The following is a 20,898-nucleotide window of genomic DNA, read 5'->3' on the forward strand; positions in this document are numbered from 1 at the left end:
TGTCCAAGTCCTACTCCTCATTACCTGTGAATGTGACCTTATTTGAAAACAGAACCTATGCAGATATAATTAACAAAGTATCCTAAAAGAAATAATCATGGGTTTAAGGTAGGCCCTAAATTCAATGATTGGTGTCCTTATAAGAAAAGGAGAGGACACAGAGAGACACACATAGGGAAAAAGGCCATGTGAAGACAGGCAGAGATTGGAGTGATGCTGTCACAATCCAAGGAATGCCAGGAGCCACCAGAAGCTGGAAGAAGCAAGGAATGATTCTCCCTCTAGAGCCTTCAAAGGGAGCACGGCCCTGCCAAAACCTTGGTTTTGAATTTCTGGTCTCCAGAACTAGGAGAGAATAAACTTCTGCTGTGTTAAGCTACTGAGTTTGCGTAATTTGTCATAGTAGCCCTTGGAGACTAATTGCTGTTTGTACAGATATAAACAGCAATATCGACAAATGTTTATATATAAAGATGTTCATCTCTGCATTATTTATAACAGTAAAAAATTAAGAGAAACTTAAAGCAATGAAAAACAGGAAGATTAAGGAAGTTATATAACCCATAATATATTGTGCAGCCATTGAAATAGGTTTTGAAGAATTTCTAATGCCATAGGAAAATGCTATGGTATATAAGGATAAAATTCGGGATACAAAAGCATATGTACAATGTGATCCCCAAATACAACTGTATACAATATGCATACTTATGAGTATGAATAATGCTGATGAGTAATATGAGTAGAAAGTCCTAAATGGAAAACAGCTCCTAAAGGCAACAGCACACTCAAAGAAAAATAAACCATGGCCTAAGAGAGTTTATCCCAGGAAATAGATGATTATTATTATGAAGATAATGCAATACACTAATAAGTCAAATAAGAGAAACCCTAAGAGGATGTGAAAAGGCACCTGACCAAATTCAGTGCTCATCCCTTGCAAAATATCTGGGAAACTAGGAATAGAAGGGTTTTATAAGGAGTATCTCTCATTATTACCATCAGCCAATATCATTTTTTTTTGGTGTAAAAAGAGAGCTTTCTGATGAAACAAAACTAGGATGAATGAATATATCACCATGATTATGTTAAATAAGAGAAAACAGTTCCCAAATGGAGTCACTTGTACTAAGCCCACATCACCAAACCAAGAGTTAATACCTAACCTAACTGCTGTTTCAGCCTCTCCCAGGATGCAACCCGTCCGTCTGGAATTACTTGGTCAGCACTAGTGAGGTCATCTGCTTGGTAGACCCCAGTCTTCCCCTAAAGGAAGGGGATACTGCCTGAAAAAAATCCACCCTTTGCTGGAACAAATTCCTTGCCCTGCTTCCTTCTGCCTTTAAAAGTCTTCCATTTTCTACAGCTTCTCGGAAGTCCTTTCTATCTGCTAAATGGGATGTTGCCCAATTCAAGAGTCATTAAATAAAGCCAGTAAAGTAAGATCTTCAAATTTTACTCAGTTGAATTTTTTTTTAACAACAATTAACACTGTTTGGGCAGGTTTTACCAATTCAATAAAAAAGAAACAGAAATAAGGAGTCTAGTTATAAGAAATACAGAAATGGAATTACTATCTACAACAAGACCAGAGAATTGATTAAAATATTATTGGAATTAATGAGTGTTCATATAAAGGGTTGGATAAAAGATGAAAAGTCAAACAGCTTTTAATTATACAGGAGAAAAATAGAAACATAATAGATTTACAATAGCAACAAAACCCATAAAATATCTAGGACTATCTATAATGAGAAATGTAAATGAAAAAACCCACAAAATTCTGAGAGACACAAAAACTTGAATAAATGCTCCTGGAGGGTTAATTAGAATGCTGTGAAGAAAGGCCACTCTCGCCAAATTAATTTAGAGGTATCAAAGAATTCAACAGAAAAAACTCAAGGGGATTAATTTGGAATTTGACAGTGTTTTTAACATTCATTTGGAATAACTGTTGAAATACGTAACTACATATAAAAATTGTGCCTAAGTCCCCTTTGCAACCTACTTAATAATCCTAAAGAAAGTTAGTTTTATCTGAAGACTCACAAAATAATCATTCACTATCTCTACCTATTCTTTTAGTGGTCAAATTAATAAAGAAGAGATTACCATTCATTACTTGGGAGACTTCAAAACTGAAGGGTATTTTCTTTAAAGGTTTTTTTTTCCCCTTGTGCATTATATGTTTTGTACTTTATTTCCTTTTATCTTAGCTAATTTCCTCTAGGGAAATGCCAATCTCTGCGAAGCTTTGTGGTTATTCTGAAGTACCCATCAAAACTTTCTTATTTATGTATTAAACTTTATTTTTATACTGGCATAAAGACAGGCTGGTATAGTAAAAGAGTGGACTAGATTTGAATCACAGCTCTGCCTCTTTCACAGTGTGTTCCAATTTATTTATTTTGAAAAGGGGAGTAATATAAATACCTCAAATATTTGTTGTGAGGATGTAGTAACATAATTATGACCTCACACAGAGCTTGGCACACACTAGAAACTTAGTGTGATGTAGTTTGTTTATATATTGTGCTTTCCAAGCTTCGCCTTCTTTCTCTGTATTTACCCAGTTTGTGTATGTAATTATTTACCCTTATTTGATTCAGTCTCATAGTATCCTCGCACCATAGCTGTTTACATAAGTCTCCACTACTGGGCTGTGATTTCGTAGAGGGAGAAGGCAATGTTTTAGCCATCCACTTGTCCACACAGCTCCTTCCAGCCCACTGCTCTCTGCGTTTCAGATGCCCATTGATGTGAAAGAAAATAAGAAGAAGAAGGAAGAGAGGGGAGGAGAAAGGAAGGAAGATAAAGTTGATTCTCATGACATGGAGCATGTTTGTACTCTAGCAATAAAATTTTATTTCATTATGTCTTCAGTTTAATAAAATGCTAATATTTTAGAAAAATCTGCTAAATTAGTACAGAAAGGTGAATTGACATGTACAAATCCGACTAAATCATTGAGGAGCCAAAAATAAACCACAAACCAATCTGTCCACAACAATTATTGAATTCCCACTATGTACTTAAGTGATTTCAGGGTTCTGGCTCTTAATTCTTCTGCCTATCTGTGGTTTAACAGTGAAGAAATGTTGATATACTGAAACAGCCAAAGTCTCATGTATCATAAAAGTCAAGAAATAGAGACTTATGAGTCCCACAATAGCAATAGTAGCCCTGCCTCGCTCAACAATATTATTTTGTTTTACCGCATATGGTCTGGACTCCAGGGCTTTATTTATGGGCAGTGGGGTGGAACTACAGCTGCCAAGAGGAAAAAGTTAAAATTTTTAAAACTTACACTACATAAAAAACAAGTACAATTTTCCCGAATGCCTAGCTGGTGAGCTTATATTAATTGTAATATCATCAAGTTAACATCTGAGTCATTAATGAGAAGATACTAATTTTCAAAATGGCACCTAAGAAAGCTCTAAATTAAATATCGCCAAATGTAAACATGCAGGAGAAGCCAATCAATGTTCAGGAAGAGGTAGGGTTTATGAAAAAGGGGGCCTTAAAGCTCCGGGCAAATGTAAATAAAGAGAACGGGCAGGGAGGTCATTTCAGTGTGGGGATCATGACAATGAAAGAAAGAAGCCAAGACGAGACCCCAGTGAGTGGGCAGCAAAAGTTGACATTAGAGAGGAAGTGGAAGTGAAAAGCAGACAGATAAAATGGGCTCAGATTACGCACGGCCCTGAAAGGCAACACCGGTAGCTTGGATTTGGTCTTATAATAAGATACTCTCTCAAGAGGGTTCCCGGGAAAGGGAGACCTTACGAGAGTGAAATAACGGGACAGTGAGGCAGACCGCACTGCTCGCGTGAGACTCCAGTGGCCAAGAGGCAGGAAGCAGGGAAACCAGAGTGCAAACCACTGCAGTGTCTGCACATATGAAATCAGTATTATTTAACATAATCTTAAAAATCTGTACTGCCTGGGAGTGGACCAGAGTTACTTCTACAAAGCCAACAGTGGAAAAAGAGAGCAGGCAGCAGTGCCAGGCCAGGGCAGCCCAAGGTCAGGCCTTCCCTGAACTTACACTTTGCATCCAGGTGGTCATGGGTGTCATTAAAAGGGTCCAGGTGAAATACACTGTAAGTGGGCTTTAGAAAATGTGCAACAGAACTGAATCACCACTCGTGAAGATAAGGAAAGACCCAGTACTGGAAGTGTCCAACACGGTGTGTCCAACATTTGGTAAGACATCATCGAATAAGTACTACCTTTGTGCGAATAGCACTTTTTAAAACCCGTTCACAGGTTACATCAATAGCTGGTTATGTATATAGCACTTATTGTGTGTAGGCACATCTAATACAACCCTAGGAGGCAGGTACTGTCATCCACTTTCACAGATGTCCATAGAATGGTTATTCACCCACGGTCACCTGCTAGAGCCAGGACTGGGACCTGGGACTGAGCTCTGACTGAACCCCACACCCTGCTGCTGCTCATCCTACCTGCTCTTCCAAACCACCTATGAAGTAAGATGACAAATATTTACAGAGTTCTTACCTGTCGGGCCTCACCCCATGTACTGAGTTTCCAGTGACTGAGGAGCCACACCACCCCTACTCTGACGAACCTCACAGTCCAGTGAGCAACACAGACACATAAAGCCACATTTCACTGATGAACAACAGAAACTTTAAGCTTCCAGAAATTAAATAACTTATTCAAGCACACGGCCAGCTAGAGGGTGGTCAGGGCAAGGCTTAAATGCTGACATTCCATCTCTGAGTCTGAAACTTATTCCAAGTAATGTTGTTACTTTCTTTTCTGGCCCACTGGGAGAAACAAAAGAAAACAAAACAACAGTATCATAACCAGGACCATCTCGTCTAGCCAAACTTCTACAAAAAGAGCCTGATCTTGGGAAGTAGCAAACATTAAACCAAGCTATTGTGATTCAGAGGCAAACAGCACAGACCAGCTCTGCCAATAAACCAGGTATGTTTATCAACAGCTGAAAAACCTACCGTTTCAAACATTAACTGTCCTGTCATCGATAATTTTCGCTAAAAATATTTCAGATACTTTGGGTGAATCACTTACACTGGGCCACTGTTTTCAAGGAAAACCAAGATAAATCCTTGTGGTGTGAGAAGCTGAAGATGGCCTCAAACGATTCAGTTCCACAGTAATTAAAACTATTTTTCATTTCTCCTTCTGCTCTTCTAATGCTCCATAAAGGAGGCCTAGAAACTTTCTTTTATGTGTAAGAGAACTGTCCCAAACTACCTAACTGTACCAGCTTGCAAAATTTGTTTTACCAAACTTGGCCCATTACAGCTTTCACATTTTACTCAGTTTACTCACAATGTGACTTTAAGCCCCAGTCGGCCCAGGCATAACTGGCAACGTCAAGTGCAGCAAGGATTCATTAGCTGTTCTTACCCAAAGGATGCTTAAACACAGCAGTCAAGCCATGCCGGTAGCAGACCTTTTTACTTCTTTTTTACTTCTCAAAAGGGTCCTGACTGGGACCAATCATACACGTAGTGTAGGCAGCGAGTCACTATCGTATGACTTGGAGGGTGATAATAAAGGCCTCCTATGCCCCTAAATAACCCCTGTCCCAGCCTGTCAGAGTAGCTGACTTTAAGGAATAGAGGTTTGATCACAGGGAGCTACTAGGGTTCTTAAGGAGATTAACAGGTATTTACCAAATGTGTGTTATGAGCCCAACACAACAGGAGACCAGGCATGGCCCACGTGACCAAGGACAGGGGCCAGAGTTCACCAGTATCATGAAGATAGACACGTAGCGCTTTTCAATACTTTTTATATTTAATTTATTTTTAGTAAAATGTAAAGTATTTTCACATCCTCACACTGTTCACACAAGGGGCAGCAGGCTATAGTGGAGTGAAGGGCCTTGGGGGAAGTCTTCCACTTATTCTTCCAGCCTCATTTCTGAGCATCCAGTGAGCCAGCCCCTCTGAACAACCAGTGGCTTCCCAAGCTGCCCAGCTTTGTTACCCAGGCTCTGTGCTAAGGGCTGCAAATACAAGGATGAACACACAGTCCCCGCCCCCGGGCAGCTCACAGACAATCAGCAAACAAGTGCAGCACCAGATTGGTACAGGGATTAGGGAGCTTCGAAGGGAGGAAGCTGACCCAGCACTGAGGGCAGGGGGAGGGCAGGCAAGGAGGAAATGACCCTGCGCTGAGTCTTCAGGGATGTGGAGGCTTCCCATGCAGCTCTGGTGGCATGCGCGGGGCACGCAACCAAGGCGTCCAGCCACTGTGGGTGCAGGAACCAGAGTTTTGTGGTGCTCGTAAGGCAGTCAGTGTTGAATGATGAGCTGAGGCGGAGGGCAGGTGCCTGGCACGGGGATGCCTACACTGCAGCTGATGCGGCACCACTGAAGGTCTGGCTCCTCCTTTGGCATTTACACCAGAGAAGTATGCTCACTGTGAATACTTTAGAAGGTACACATCAGGAAAAAGAAGATGAAAAGTATTCAAAATCCCACAGTTTAGAGATAACCACTGCTAACATCTTGGTGTACAATCTTTTATATATATGTATGTGTGTTTATATATTGTATATATATATTTACCTATATTAACAAATATATTTTTCTTCAAAAATGCAATCATTTAAAATGTGGCATATACACACAATGGAATATTATTTAGCCTTAAAAAGAAAGACAATTTTGACACGCTACAACCTGGATAAACCATCAGGACATTGTGATAAGCCAAATGAGCCAAGCATAAAAAGACAAATGCTGTACGATTCCACTTATATGAGGTACCAAGAATAGCCAAATTCACAGAGACATAAATAGATGGTGGTGGCCAAGGGCTGGGGGAGGAGGGGAAACAGGGAGCTATTGTTTCATGGGTATACAGTTTCAGTTTTTTAAGATGATAAGATTTTGGAGATTGGCTATACAACAATGTGAATATACTTAACACCCCTGAACTGTACACTTCAAGATGGTCAAGATGGTAAATTTTATGTAATGTGTTTTTTTTTACTGCACTTAAAATAAAAAATATAAATAAATACAATATGAGAAAGAATTCACTTGATAAAGCTATTTTAGTACTTTTTTCATTTATTTTTGTGATCACCTTTCCATGCGAATATATACTCCACCATCAAGATTTCAGATAACTGCATAGTAGTCTATTGTAGAGATCTACCTTAATTTATTTAACCCAGGAGAATTACTTTTTAGGATGGAAGAAACCTGCAAACACTTGGCTGATGGGAAGGAGCCAGTAAAGAGCAGAGAGAGATGCAAGACCACAGAAGAGAGAAGAATATTAACACAGCAAAGGTTCCAAAGAAAGCATGAGGAGATGGCATTTGGGGTTCAAGTAATGGCCAACCTTAAACATGGAGAAGATGGATACCACATCCTGAGGAAAAGAAATAAAGATGGGTATGAATATATTTGCATGTGTAAAGAAGAGTTTGGGCAGTTGAAGAAGTCAAGCGATGACATCTCAATGAAGATAAAGAGACAGAGAAGTATGGTATGAAAGAGTTGGAAGGATACACAGCTATGTGCACAGAGTAAGATCCTGAGGTTAAAATGTTGACGTGAAAAGGTACCAGCTGGCCGAGGATCTGGGTGGAGGGTTGGGAGTGAGTGGCCGTGGTTTAGTGCCACAGAACTCACTGAGAAGGTCTAATGATTCTGAGGCCAGATTCACGGTCAGATCCTCTAGGATGGTGCCACCACCAAGGGTTATGACAAGAGTCAGGAAAGGGAGGTACGGAAAGACCAGGTCTTCAGCTCTTCAAGAAACAGATGAAAGTGACTGCGAGCTGGATGGAGAGTAGTGATGAGAAAGGGTGAGAGGTGGTTTACCACATTTAGCCTCAAAGTTGAGGATGACAATCCTTTTCATGTGGTGACCCATGGAGGGTGACAGAGCAATCAGCCAGAAGGTCAAGAACATTATTAACCGTGGATCCCCTGGGGTGAAGAGGAAAACAGTGGGGGGAATCAACAGAGGACTGGAAGTGAAAACACTACGAGGGAGTGAAAATACAAGATATGACACGTGGGGGTGGAGAGGAGGGTATGAGAAGCAGTGTTGGCACACGTTATGGTCCTACAGGAGGCAGGAGGACATGGGGTTATGGACATAGGTGGATGGCCAGCCTTGAACAAAGGAGGGAAAATGACTGCAGAACCCACGTCCGGTCTTAGAAAAGTGGTAGGAACTGCTCCTAAGTTTGCAGAGGCACGCAATGAGACTTCTGGTTCTCAGAGTACATGCTCCAGTATCTCCAATTTCTTACCATAACTTATTTTTCTCCCTAGCACACTAGCCATACACTATACTATTTCCTTGTATATTTCTGGTCAGTCTTCCCCACTAGAATATTCCTGAGGACAGGAATGGTGTCTGTTCACTGCTCTTTCACCAGCACCTAGATCTCACCTGCACAATAAATCACTTGTTGAATAAATGCACGAATGAGTGAATGAATAAATGATACAGGCCAGTTAGGATAAGGATATCCCATGAAGTTTGCTAAAACGGCAGGGAGGGTCTTCACCAGAAGGGAGACACCTTATGGTGTTCAGTACTAAAGGGACAGAAAATGTCAGCCAGGACCTCCTCCCAAGCTGTATCTGCTCTAGTTTTTCATTTTCCCTTCCTCACGTGACTACTCCTTCTGATCTTCCAAGACTCAGCTTGGGTCACCACCTCTGGGAAGGCCCCCCCCCCCAATGTCTCCTCTTGAATGCTCTCAAGTCACCCTATGATTCTTCTACTACTATGCGTAAACCCTACTGTATGATGACTCTTTACCTGTTGGTCTCCCCCACTAGACTGAGCAAGAACAGTGTATCTCAAACAGCCAGTAGGGACGCCATGTATGTGTGTCGAATATGCAAATGGAAAACACTGGACATGTGAGTTGGTCACTAAAAGCCTTAACTTTTCCTTCTTTGAAGCTCAACTCTGCCATACACAAATTTGTACTTTGGCACCACCGAACAAGGGGTCCCCTGTTGCCACAGCAACCGGGTGGGAAAAAGCTCAGCTCCCAACACTGCAGGTAAATTGGAGTCTTTCTTTTTAAATAAGATAGGGGTCCACTGTCTTTCATGTGCCCATTCCCCTGCCCATCTGATCCTGGGCATGCCTGTGATACTTGTGGTAGCACATCATCGAAGTGCATGGGCTGCCTTGCCCCCCCTGTGATGCTGCCCAGCTGACAGAGTATGATAGAACACCCGGTGAGCTTTGCCAAAATTTGTAAAAGCTTTATAAAAATTCTGATTTAACTGACCTGGGGTGCAGCCTGGAGTTTTACAGATTTTCAGGTGATTCTATTGCACAGCCAGGGTTGAGAACCTCTGCCCTCTGGCTCTTGGCCATTTTCCCCAGGCTTGTGGCGCTGTCCAAGGTAGCAGCTCATTAAGCACTTCTTCACACTAATGTCTGCCCAAGACCACCATGGGCAAGGGTCAGTAGTTGTTTGGACAACCCAAGAGGAAGGTGCTGCCCCTTAGGACTTAGCCAAATCATGCAGTTAGCTGTACTGGAGAAAACCATAGCTGGATGTTCAAGCTAAAACTGCACTGTCCAATACTCATACATGGCTATTTAAATTTAAATTAATCCAAATTTGAAGTTGTTTTAATTAAAAGTCCAGTTCCTCAGCTGCACATTTAAGTGCTCAATAGCCAGTGGCTACTGAACTGCACAGTTCAGAAATAGTAATATTTCTATCCCCGTAGAAAATTCTGTTGGACAGCGCAATACAAAAATATCCCTTTCTTCAGAAAATAATCTGGATGGTTATACTCATTTTCTGCTAATTATGGGCAAAATGAGCCACATGGTATGCAGAGGGTAAACTCACTGAATCTCTGGTCATCTCTTCTCAGATGTGTGATGGTGGCCCTTTACCCCTTCACCGAAATAAGAACAAAGAAAGGAATTCTGTGCTCTCATGAGCAAAAGTTTTTCTGAACAGTCTCATCTATGTATTAGGGCAGCAGTAGCTTTCCAACTTTTTTGACTGGGATTGACAGTGAAAAATATATTTTCTATCACTACCTTGTATACAGATAGATATGTATAGAACAAAAATTACAAATTTTACAAAGCAATATTTATCCTTACTACATGTTTTGCACTTGGATATTTTATTATTCTATTATATTCTATTATCTGTTTCATTAAAGAAAAATAAACCCACTTAACTGTTCTCACAGTTCTGGTGGCCTACATTTTGAAAAACCACTACCTTAAGACATAAGTTGCCCACACAAAACAGGGACTCAATTTCACACTGTAGAGTTAATAGCCAGCTAGATAATAATTAATAGTTAACATTTATTGGGCACTTACTATATGCCAGGCACTGTGTTAAATGTTTTATATTCATTGCCTTATTCAATTCTCATATTAACTGCATAAAATAGTTGTCCAAGAACTGTGAAAGGGCTAGGATATTACTTCCACAAGTTAGCCTACAACAGTTTCCTGGATGCTGGCAGAAGACACAAGACTCCTGGGTCAGAGACAAAGGACTTGATCACTCACAGCAATAGCAGCAGCCAGCATATCAGCATTTCCTTGCACTAGCTCCCCAGTTCCAATTCCTGTAAGGCATCAAAAGAGGGCTATGTGACACCTGCACGTGCAGTGAATACCATTACTACAGAGGAACTGTGAGCTGCAAGAACTCAAATCTATTATATTGGATATAAGCATGCCTGCTCTTGGCTTCTGAGGGCAACACTATCTCTATCATCCAAGACCATTTACTACACGAACATCCTTGAAATGACAGTCTAGACTGAAAGGGCACTCAGTGCCTCTTTTTGTAAGACCTGTCAAAATGCATGGGACGCATGGAGAACTGTCTCCCAACAGTAGGTGCCATACTTATCCCCATTTTGTACATGAGGAAACAGTGACTTAAAAAGGATTAAGTAACTTATTTAAGCTTACACAGCTAGTGAGCCAGGTCTACACGACACCTAAGCCTAGGCTGATACCACCTTCTCTCACAGCCAATGGACAGTGAAACAGGAAGAGAGAAGAGAGCTGTCATTCATTTAGTCATTCAGATGTGAAATCTGTCCCTACGGAAAGCAATGAGCTATATATAATTTGTAACAGACCATTTTTTTTTCACCTTTTCTTCAAGAATTCCATAGGAAGAGTATCAAATGAACAGGGGTTGACGAGCTTTTCCTTAAAAGGGCCAAAGAGTAGAGATTTTCAGCTTTACGGGCCAGATGGATCCTGTTTCAATTGCTACTCAACTCTGTGGTGGGAGTGCAGAAACCGTCACAGGTAATACGCAACCATTGGGCATGGCTGTGTTCCAATAAAACTTTATTTTCAAAAGAGTGTGCTAACCCCTGTTCTCAGATAGCCCATTGGGATACCAAAAAAATTGCATAGTAATTTCTACACACAAAAACCCCAATGATTTAATTGGAAAAACAAGGTAAACAGGCAACAAGCAAGCAAATCAGGAGCTATAAGAAACTAAAGTGAGCCTCGGTTCTACGTCAGAGTCCCGTTAAGTCAGCCTGGATAAACAGTATGTCAAGAACTAGTGTAAAATATTCGTAGGCTAAAAGTAGAATGGAGCCTACACATCACCTTTCTGTGATGACTGTGGTCAGGCAAAGACTCTAACGAATAAATTATGTGACTTCCACAGGCGTTCTTGAGCAGTTATCATCCAGAGCAATCCTCTTTAATTCTCCATGCAATGACATGAGTTCAAACCTATGTGATGAACAAGGGGGAAGTAACAGTGAAAAAAAAAATGTTACTCTGGGCCAGGGACCATTCTAGGGATTTCACAAATATTGCCCAATAGCTAATAAATAATACCATTTCCGAATTGCCAAATTCATGGCTCTGCAAGTGAACACTCACTTGGTTCAGTGGCCTGATGTTAAAAAAAAAAAAAAAAAGATATGCCACTATTTGACTACAACTGTATACTTTCCCCAAATAAGTTACTGGAAAATTTTTGTCTTTATATTTACATGCTTACATATACAATCAAAATTTTGTTTTTCTTTTTCTAATTCTTTTAGGTGGTAGGTTAGGTTGTTTACTTGAGATTTTTCTTATTTATACAATCAAAATTTGGTGTACAAATGGCAACCCACTCCTTTTCATACAATCAATTTTTATGTCACATATAAGCTCAAATTAAAATGGAAAAACACCAATCAAAATGTCATAGAAAAGATAATCAGCTTTCTCAAGAACAATTCTATTAGCTGCTAAAATTACAGGGAGATAAATATGGCTCTTGTATACACTGTGCTGTCATTGACAAGACTGGAAAAATTTTCAAAATGACATATTTTGAAGTCTAGGCTACATAGAAATATAATACCACAAGAAAAACTGTCACCCACAAGTTAATATTCCTGCTACAGCATGTAGGTGTATTTTAGTTACTAGTGTTTCTATGTGTATACACTTTAAGTTTTAGTGAAAAGTAGAACTTAGAAATTCCAGGAGATATATTTCCATTGAAATTCCAGGACAATTACATTATAGCATTCTAATTATAATTCACAAACACTCCAACTTCAGTAAAAAATTATATTTCTACTTGGATTGCTTTACAATGGTACCAACATCTCTTAATTAACACCTTTTTACTCATGAATCAATAGAATGAAAAATAATTTGAAGACTCTTTTATTAATCAGCCCAGTTTAGAAATTACACCACCTATTTTAGCTATGTAGTTTTAATTTATGCTTTAAAACTTCCAATTATTACCATTTAAAATATTTCTTTGGCAGCTAAGTCATCATAAGTGTAAAAAAATCAGGAAGACATCTACTTTGTTAATAAATGAAATGTTTGATGAATAGTAACACTTATTTTTTGAGACATTCATGTTTACATTCAGTTGAAAACCATTATAATTCATTATAATTACTTTAGCATTAAATAACACCATTTAAACTACAGGTTAATTTCTGCTACTGCCATAGTTAATCACAATTACTTTTTCTTTTTTCTTTTTCTTTCCTTTTTTTTTTTTTTTTTTACTTCTTCAGCTTTGTCTATATTAGCCTAAAAGTATTACATGACTTTCAATGTTTTGTCAAAGACACTTCATCTCACTCCTTTGCATTCCACAGATAGAGTCTGTATCACTGTCCTCAGAGATGGACGATTATGAAGCCTTGAGCAAAATCTGCATATCTTATGAATTTTTAGTATGTTAGACACAGCCTCTGTACTTTTTAAAGAAGAAAAGTAACCATGATGACAAGCTGTTGCTTTTTCTATTCTAACTGACAAAGTCTATGGACAAATGATTGCTCATATGTAGTCTGACCTTTAAGAAAAACTGAACTCAACTTCCAAAATGAAATCAGTTTTACTTTCCAGATTGCACTGGGTGTCGGGGGTGGAGGGGAGAGGAGATTCCCAGCCTCAATTTTAAGACATCTTTTATATGAAATTCTTGAAGCAACATTGTTTTCTACTTATATTGAAAATAGATCATGAAGCACCTACAGGCAGAATGTGATTTTGAAAAACAAATAATTTAGAAGGAAGTAAAAAGTGGGGGATTTATGGGACAGACATATCTATTGAGACTTTTTGCAGCCTTTTGCTACAAAACAACATGCAAAAGTTAGGAAGCGGTCAGGAGGGAAGGAAGACTGAGCTCTTAGCCTCTGGGATATTTGGGTTTCTTTGGGCCCCAGGCTGCCTGTCCAAGGGTGTTAACCTTCAGAGGCCTAAATGTGCAATGATTCCCCTCTCACTCATCAGGCCTCATCTTACACAGAAAACAATCGTCGTCAGCTCGTTTCTGCACTTGTGCAATGCTGTACAGTGTTTGAGTCTCAAGGGTCTGCAGATGTCCATCTACGTATCACTACTGCACTGCAATATGGGGGCTGACATGGTTGAACTTGTGGGCTCGGTCAGCAGGCTGCCCAGATTCAGCATTTAGCACGGAGTCCTGTCTTAGATCGGTGTTTCCCAAAGTGAGTCTCAAACCTAGTTTCAGAGGCAGTATTTTACATCATGATCCCGTATACACACACACACATTTACATAATAATAAAATGAATAATGACCAAGTTTATATAGTGCTTACTGTATACAGAGTCAGAATAGGAGCCCAGGGGTCCTGCTTCTGTAGTGCTCTTGACCACCACTCTCTATTGCCTCGTGGCCTTGCACTTGCGTCCATGAGGGAACCAAATATTTCATCAAACACAAGTAACTCTCACTAAGAGGGATGCACGGTGATAATTCCTATTCTATTACATATTATATATTCCTATTTCTATTATATATCCCATCTCATTAAAAAAATGCTGATCCTAACCTGATAAATTGATTTCATAACTCAGGACACATGGTTTGAAAAATACTATAAGTACCGCATGAAAAATTTTTTGAAAAACATCAACAATAAAAACATTACATAAGTATACGTACCTCATCTTAGAGACTTTACCATGCTACAGTGCATTGTAAATCTCCAAAAAAAGGAGCGGAGCGGGGGGAGGAGGGAGGAGATTAAATGGAACAGTTCCTAAATTTACTCAAGCATCTCCATCCCCTGGTGGAATGGACACTAGTTTGGGAAATGTTATCCTATGGTGTTAACACCTTAAGGGCAGAGACAATTTGGGGGTTAATTTAATTTTATATTTTAGTATGCACAAACACCTTTGACAAATTTCTAAATAACTGATTTAGGGAGACTCTCTCCTGGAGGAGCAGAACGCCCAGGACCCAGAGCTCTGGCCTGGGGAGAGGTACCTGAGGTACCTGGACTTGGAAACCTCGGTGAGAGAGTCACTCACCCCCAGAAATAGAGATGCAGTGTCTTGAGAAAAAGTCTAGCTAAAAATGTGTCCCTCTCAACAGTTAAAATGATGGCATTAATGAAAGCAACTTAATTAAAAAATCAAAACAACATGGTAGATGCTAAATAAAATCCCATTCTAATGGTTTTACTAAAAATCATGGTAGGTTATTTTTTAAGTGGATTTGTTCATCCCTAGGGGCTGGGCTAAGTGAGAGGACCTGGGCTGAAGGCTAAGGGAAAGAAATCAGACAAGAAGTGCACAAGGGAAGCAGAGGCTTCAGCCACTCCCTGAGGCAGGGCACTCACTTGCTAGACCTTTCACAGGGTCTCTGTGAGTGCAGGAGAGGTAGGGGGCTGCTTGTATATCATCATCAGCTTTCTGCCTCTCTAAATCTCCCTCCCTTTGAAATAGTGCAGAAACTGAATCTAAGAATGAATGATTCTGCAGTGTGCAAAAGAGCAAATAATAAAACAAGTTCAAGAACACAGACACATGGGGCCAAGCATCTAAACAACTCCGGGTGATGCTTAATGTTGTGGCTGGCAGACATATGGGAATCAAAAAGGGAAACTATTTTTAGAATAGAGTTGAACTTCAGCATAACACACCTTCTTCAGAGTAATTGCAACAATTTTTTCATAACAGCAGGATTAAAAAGCCAAATCTTAATTCCTAGTTCTATCAATGCCAATCTCCACTTTCTTCTAATTAGGGATAATTGCCATTAAGTGTTATCTCTGCAGTAAATGGGTAGAGGGAATTTAAAGCTGTACTGTCCAGTATGGTAGCCACCAGTCCCATGTGGCTATTTAAATTAATTAAAATTAAATAAAATTTAAAATTCAGTTCTTCAATTATGCTAGACATAGGTCAAGGATTCAAAAGCCACATGGGGCTCATGGCTACCATGTTGTGCACATTATAGAACATTTCCATCACTGCAGGAAGTTTTTTTATTCGACAGTGCTGATCTAGAGAAAGGCCATTCGCAGATGCTAAAAAGAAAATTGTTCAATTCTCCCTTCATAAAGAGTTTCAAGTGCTACCTAGCAGAGCTGGTTTGACTTAGAATACTGCGGGGCTGAATTTGAAGGCTACTGCCAAAGATTTCATTATTATTTCAAAATATTCCAATTGGCCAGTCTAAAATCTCTTTGCATTAAGGCTTTCCATTTCCACAAGTTATCTTTCAAAATCCAAATATGCTAGGAAATGATATTTGGTGATAATAATAACTTGTTTAAGTCCCACTAATTTATGAGCTAGTGTTTAGAGCAAATTATGAAAAAAAAAAAAAACCCATAAAGATACATGGCACCAGCAGCTCCAGGAATAAAAGTTTATAGTTAAAATAAGCAGGGATGCACGTCTGTTGTTGCCCTTAGGATAAAGAAAATATTTATTACACACCTGGGTCTTCTCCTAGCCTTTTCATGAACTTAGATTCTGTAATATTTGGTCTTTGTATCACATTTTGAGAACTTTAGCACATATATCATTTGAGCCTCACAACACCAAATCACTATTGTAGAGTGGATGCTGAATGCTGTAGATTCTTCTTGTGAAGGGGAAGACTGAGAGGTAATACATTATCTTGTCAGTGTCTGTCTTGCTTAATTGGCTACTGAACTGATCCCAAGTGGCCGGATTACACTGAAACCAAATGGCTAGGATTGCAGGGGTCAGCTAGCTTTCGTGCTTCATGACTCCAGGCTGCCCTGCTAATCTGGCCCCTGCAGAGGTGTGCCTAGGTAAAAGGGGAAACAAAGCAGGAGGACACACAGGAGTATAAAGTCAAGTGCCATCACTCTTTTTTCTTTTTTAAGCTCATTATTGGAAAATAATTGCTTTACACTCTTGTGCCAGCTTTTGAGGTACACCAAAGTGAATCAGCTGTATTTACACATATATCCCCATATCTCGTCCCTCCCGCGACTCCCTCCCGCTCTCCCTGTCCTGGCCCTCTAAGGCATCACCCATCATCGAGTTGATCTCCCTTTGTTATACAGCAACTTCCTACTAGCTATCTATTTTACAGGTGGTAGTGTACATATGTCTATGCTACTCTCTCACTTCGTCCCAGCTTCCCCTTCTGCCCCCGCCCCCCTAACTCCATGTCCTCCAGAAGTGCCATCACTCTTGATGATCACAAAGCAGATAAAATGAGTCCAAGAAAACCCTGCAAGGTCATTGTAAGCATGGTTGTGGTAGTTCTAGAACAAAGCCTAAACATAAGGCATTACCACATTCATGCAAAAAAAAAAAAGAAAATTTACTCCACAGAGTAAACTATCTCCCCCACAAAGCAACCTGTGAAAGGCATCTGATGAGAAATACATGCGTTAAGCAATTGCTATAAAGACACTTTAATGTGAATTTAAACAATACAAACAAATTTCCTTCAGCTAATGGCAGGTTATAATAAACATGCATTTCCCAAATACTTTAATATGTTTGTTCAATGTCATAACATCTACCAACTGTCATAACATCTACCAATGTCATAACATCTACCAGCTAATGGCAGGTTATAATAAACATGCATTTCCCAAATACTTTAATATGTTTCTTCAATGTCATAACATCTACCAACTGTCATTATTGTTAGCAAAACCTCTTTATCCTTTTATTTACCATGTCCAGTTTTTGAACTTCTAACTTGAGGAGCTTGCAAAATATTTATTAAATACTGTATAAATAAAAGACACCATTAAAACTCTTATGCTTATGCCTTGAAGATTAAACTCATATTTCTAGCTCATCAAGAGATGGTAGCTACAGTTAATCTTAGAAACGTGGCGTGTTTGGGACACACAGAAGAAAAAGTTTAGGATTATTTAATGCACAAGAGCTGGGGCTGTAAAATCCTTTGATCTGCAGATATCACATACATGAAGGTAACAATTTTTTCACTGAAAACTTTAAGTAGGTCCACTTGTTAACTGTTACCATGGAGTTTATACATCCACATTCGCCTATCTTCTTGATGAACTGCAGCCCGGAATGAAGTTACAGCCCTGCACTATTAAAAATCTGTCTTTGATTCAAGCAGAGAAGTGAAGAAACAGGAACTAGTATTACGGTTTAGGCTGTGTTACTGTAATAGATCCAAGAACTTAAAAACCTATTATTAATCTATTTGGTTGCCCAACAGGACCTCTCCTGGTTCCCACAGGAAGTGGGAAGAGGTTCACTTCAGGAGAGGGGTTTCCATCCCAGCGGGGCTGTGTTCTCACATGTGCAGTCCGTCCCTGGCTCAGCCGTGAAAGACGGTCTGGCCGGAATAAACCTGACAGAAAAATCAGGGAAGTGTCTGGGATGTAATAAAGCGCTGTGGAGGTAGGGGTGGACCGCGGAGAGGGAAGAGCAGAGAGAAACGGAATATGGATTTAGAATGGGAGCAACCCTCTCGTTCTCCATTGGATTCGTTAAAAGAGGAGAAAATCACTCAGCAAGGGCTCGCTTCAGAACCCAAAGCTAATCACTCCTTTATTGCAACGGATGGTCAAACAGCCTCGGTGGGTCACCCACTCCCCGGCGTCTCGCCGGAGAAAGCGCAAATCCCATTTCTTCCCGAGGGTGCCCCCGGGAAAGGAAAGCGAGACGGTTGATTGAGAGTGGAGGGCTCCGCACACGGTAAGGCAACTTAGTGCCTCCCTGCCGGCTCCCCGGCTGTCCCGCCAGCCGGCCTCGGCTAACGGGAAAGTGAACGGCGAACGGCAGGGACACCGGGAAGCCAAACTTGGGGTCGCCCCCGACAACAGAAGGCCTGGGTATGGGATGGGGGCGGCGGGTGGGGACACCTGTCAAAGGACGGGACCCGAGACGCAGCCGGCGGGCGGCGCAGGGGCTCGGCTGACGGCACTGCGGCGGCGGCGGCGGCGGCGGGGACCGGGCGCGCCGGCGGGGACTCGGGGACGCCGCCGGCCACGGCGCCTGGCTCCGGGCGTGCGCCCGCGGGGGCTCGGGAGGCGGCCCCGCGCCCGGGGCGCTCCGGGGAGGGGGCCGCAGCCGCGCAGGGCTCCGCGGCCGGGAGGACCGCGCCGCCCGAGCCGCGCTGCGGCGCCCGGCGTCCCCGCTTCTCCGCCTCCGGGCTGGGCGCGGAGCCGAGCCCGATGCCCCCTGGCCGCCCGGCGGCCCCGCGCGGAGGAGGGGGCGCCGCGCCTACCTGCTCCGGGGCGGCGGGGCCGCGGTCGCCTGGCGGGGCCGTGACCTGCGGCGGCGGCGGCGGCAGTGGCGGCGAGGAGGGCGCTTCCTTCAGGAAGGGGTGGGATCTGCCCGCCCGCCCGCCGCACCGCGGCCCGCCCCCGACTTATTCTGGGGTCCCGGCTGCCGGGCCTCCCAGGGAGACTGACCCCCCACACACACACCCCACCACCCCGGGTGTCCGGCTCCCGCCCCCCCCCCGGGGCCCCGCATAGTTACCCGGGACTGGAGCCGAGCGGGGACCGTGCAGCCGCTTCTTTCCAAAGCCTTTGTGAACGCGACCGCCTGGCGCTCGCTCCTCACCCAACAAAAGGAAGGACGGAATCGGGGAGCCTCCGCCTGGCGGTTATTTGTTCCTGACCTGTTGTAACCTTCTGGTCGGCTCCCTTCTGTCCACACACCTAGGGGTTTTGCACATAGCAGCTAAAATTCATTTCCGCGCCCACTGGCTGAACGCAGTTCTCCGCCACTCGGCGCTCTCCCGCGGTTTTCTTTCATCGTGAGGAGCAAACACAGGGCCAACTTCTGACCCTGGCAATGAGCGGCGACTCCAAGGCCGCCCTGCCAGCGCCAGCTTGCTCTCTTCCTCCCAGGGTCTCGTCTGAATCTGTTATAAAACTCTATTCATCGGCATTTGAATAGCTTTCCCCACCCCAGACCGCAGCCCATCGGTGGCACCAAGTCAGTGACCTCCTGCAGCAGCGTGGATCAGGGCTATTTTTATCTCACGCTCACCGTTCACTTCTCTTCCAAACACAGCCTTCTGGGGCTCCCACAGGAGGACCTTCTTCATCAACCTGCCTTAGTCAGGCTGGCCTCCATTCTTTCAGGGAGGCCTCCCTGCCACACCTGCCTCTTCTCATCTGCTGCCTCTCAAAGCACACGGTTCAAATTCTCCAATTCAGCATTGCTAGAACTCTTCCTTCCGCCACGATGTACGCTTCCCCCGTAATACACTATTATGTGTGTATTGATTTGTTTTTACTGCTTTCTCCTGGCTACTAGACTGTGAGCTTCTTGAGGCCAGGGACCTGGCCTCTTCTGTTTCCCCTCCCTGAAGGTTAAAACATCTCGTTAAAACGGCAAAAACAAAAGCTTTAAATCCCCTGCTGAATTTTGTGGGGGTTAACCTATCCTCATTTTTCTGAGGAGAGTGAGTATAGCTTTCATCAGATCCTCAGTGATGTGGGACTACCCAGAGTGAAGAGCCGCTTGAGGCCAGCCGGTGAATGAACCCCAGCTGTGATGTGAGGACCACCCCCTCAAATTCCAACCCCTCTACGCTATTCATTTTTCTCTGTGATGTCGGAAGGAACTCTGTAGCTACACTTGCTTCCGGCCCATTCTTTTAAAACGTCTGGATTCACCCAAACAATTAGTAATCCTTCTTAATTCTGTCTGCACATCTGAATCACCAGTGAGGCTGAAAAATACAAATGCCTGGGTCTACCTCAGACCCCCGAATTCAGAACCTGAGGGCGGGGAGTGTGGAGCAGAGAGGAGAGACTTGACAGGTCAAGTGTGTTTTTGCAAAGAGCCACAGGTGATTCTGACATTGGCCACGGCTAAGTCACTGCCTTTCTTGGGAGAGGGGTTCCCTATTTGTAAAATGTCCTTACTTTGCCTCATCTTTATGGAAGGATTGAGAACCCTTGCACTATGTTAAATTTTTTTGAACATTTTCATTTTCACTTAGAGCCAGGCCCACTTGTGCTTGAATTTGTGGAGATAGCAGGCTTGGTGCCATTTGTCAGCAGCACTAAATTATTGCCACCTTCATCTCTAAAATGTCCACCCAAATAAACTCAAAGAGTGGAATAAATTGCACTCCTGACAGAGATATTGACAGCTGAAA

At 42.3% G+C, this 20,898-nt stretch overlaps 1 protein-coding gene across 11 annotated transcripts in view; it reads right to left on the reverse strand.

The window, feature by feature from the left end:
• Positions 1-19,606, reverse strand: part of TMEM150C (transmembrane protein 150C) — an 89,310-nt gene extending 69,704 nt beyond the window's left edge. For 4 of the 11 annotated variants that reach the window (XM_057729376.1, XM_057729377.1, XM_057729371.1 and 1 more), the window contains exons 1-2: positions 19,263-19,606; positions 11,623-11,751 (exon numbers count right to left, since the gene is read on the reverse strand). Coding sequence is in view for 2 of the 11 variants with exons in the window: in XM_057729368.1 (XP_057585351.1) it covers positions 10,549-10,577 (29 nt within the window). In the remaining 9 variants the exon portion in view is untranslated. Of the gene's footprint in view, positions 1-10,548; positions 10,608-11,622; positions 11,752-19,005; positions 19,065-19,262 lie in introns of those variants that run through there. The other 7 variants (XM_057729374.1, XM_057729378.1, XM_057729375.1 and 4 more) reach the window with 5 other exon arrangements.
• Positions 19,607-20,898: the final 1,292 nt, after the last annotated feature.

Source organism: Hippopotamus amphibius, chromosome 3 (assembly GCF_030028045.1).
Source record: "Hippopotamus amphibius kiboko isolate mHipAmp2 chromosome 3, mHipAmp2.hap2, whole genome shotgun sequence".
Lineage (NCBI taxonomy): Eukaryota > Metazoa > Chordata > Mammalia > Artiodactyla > Hippopotamidae > Hippopotamus > Hippopotamus amphibius.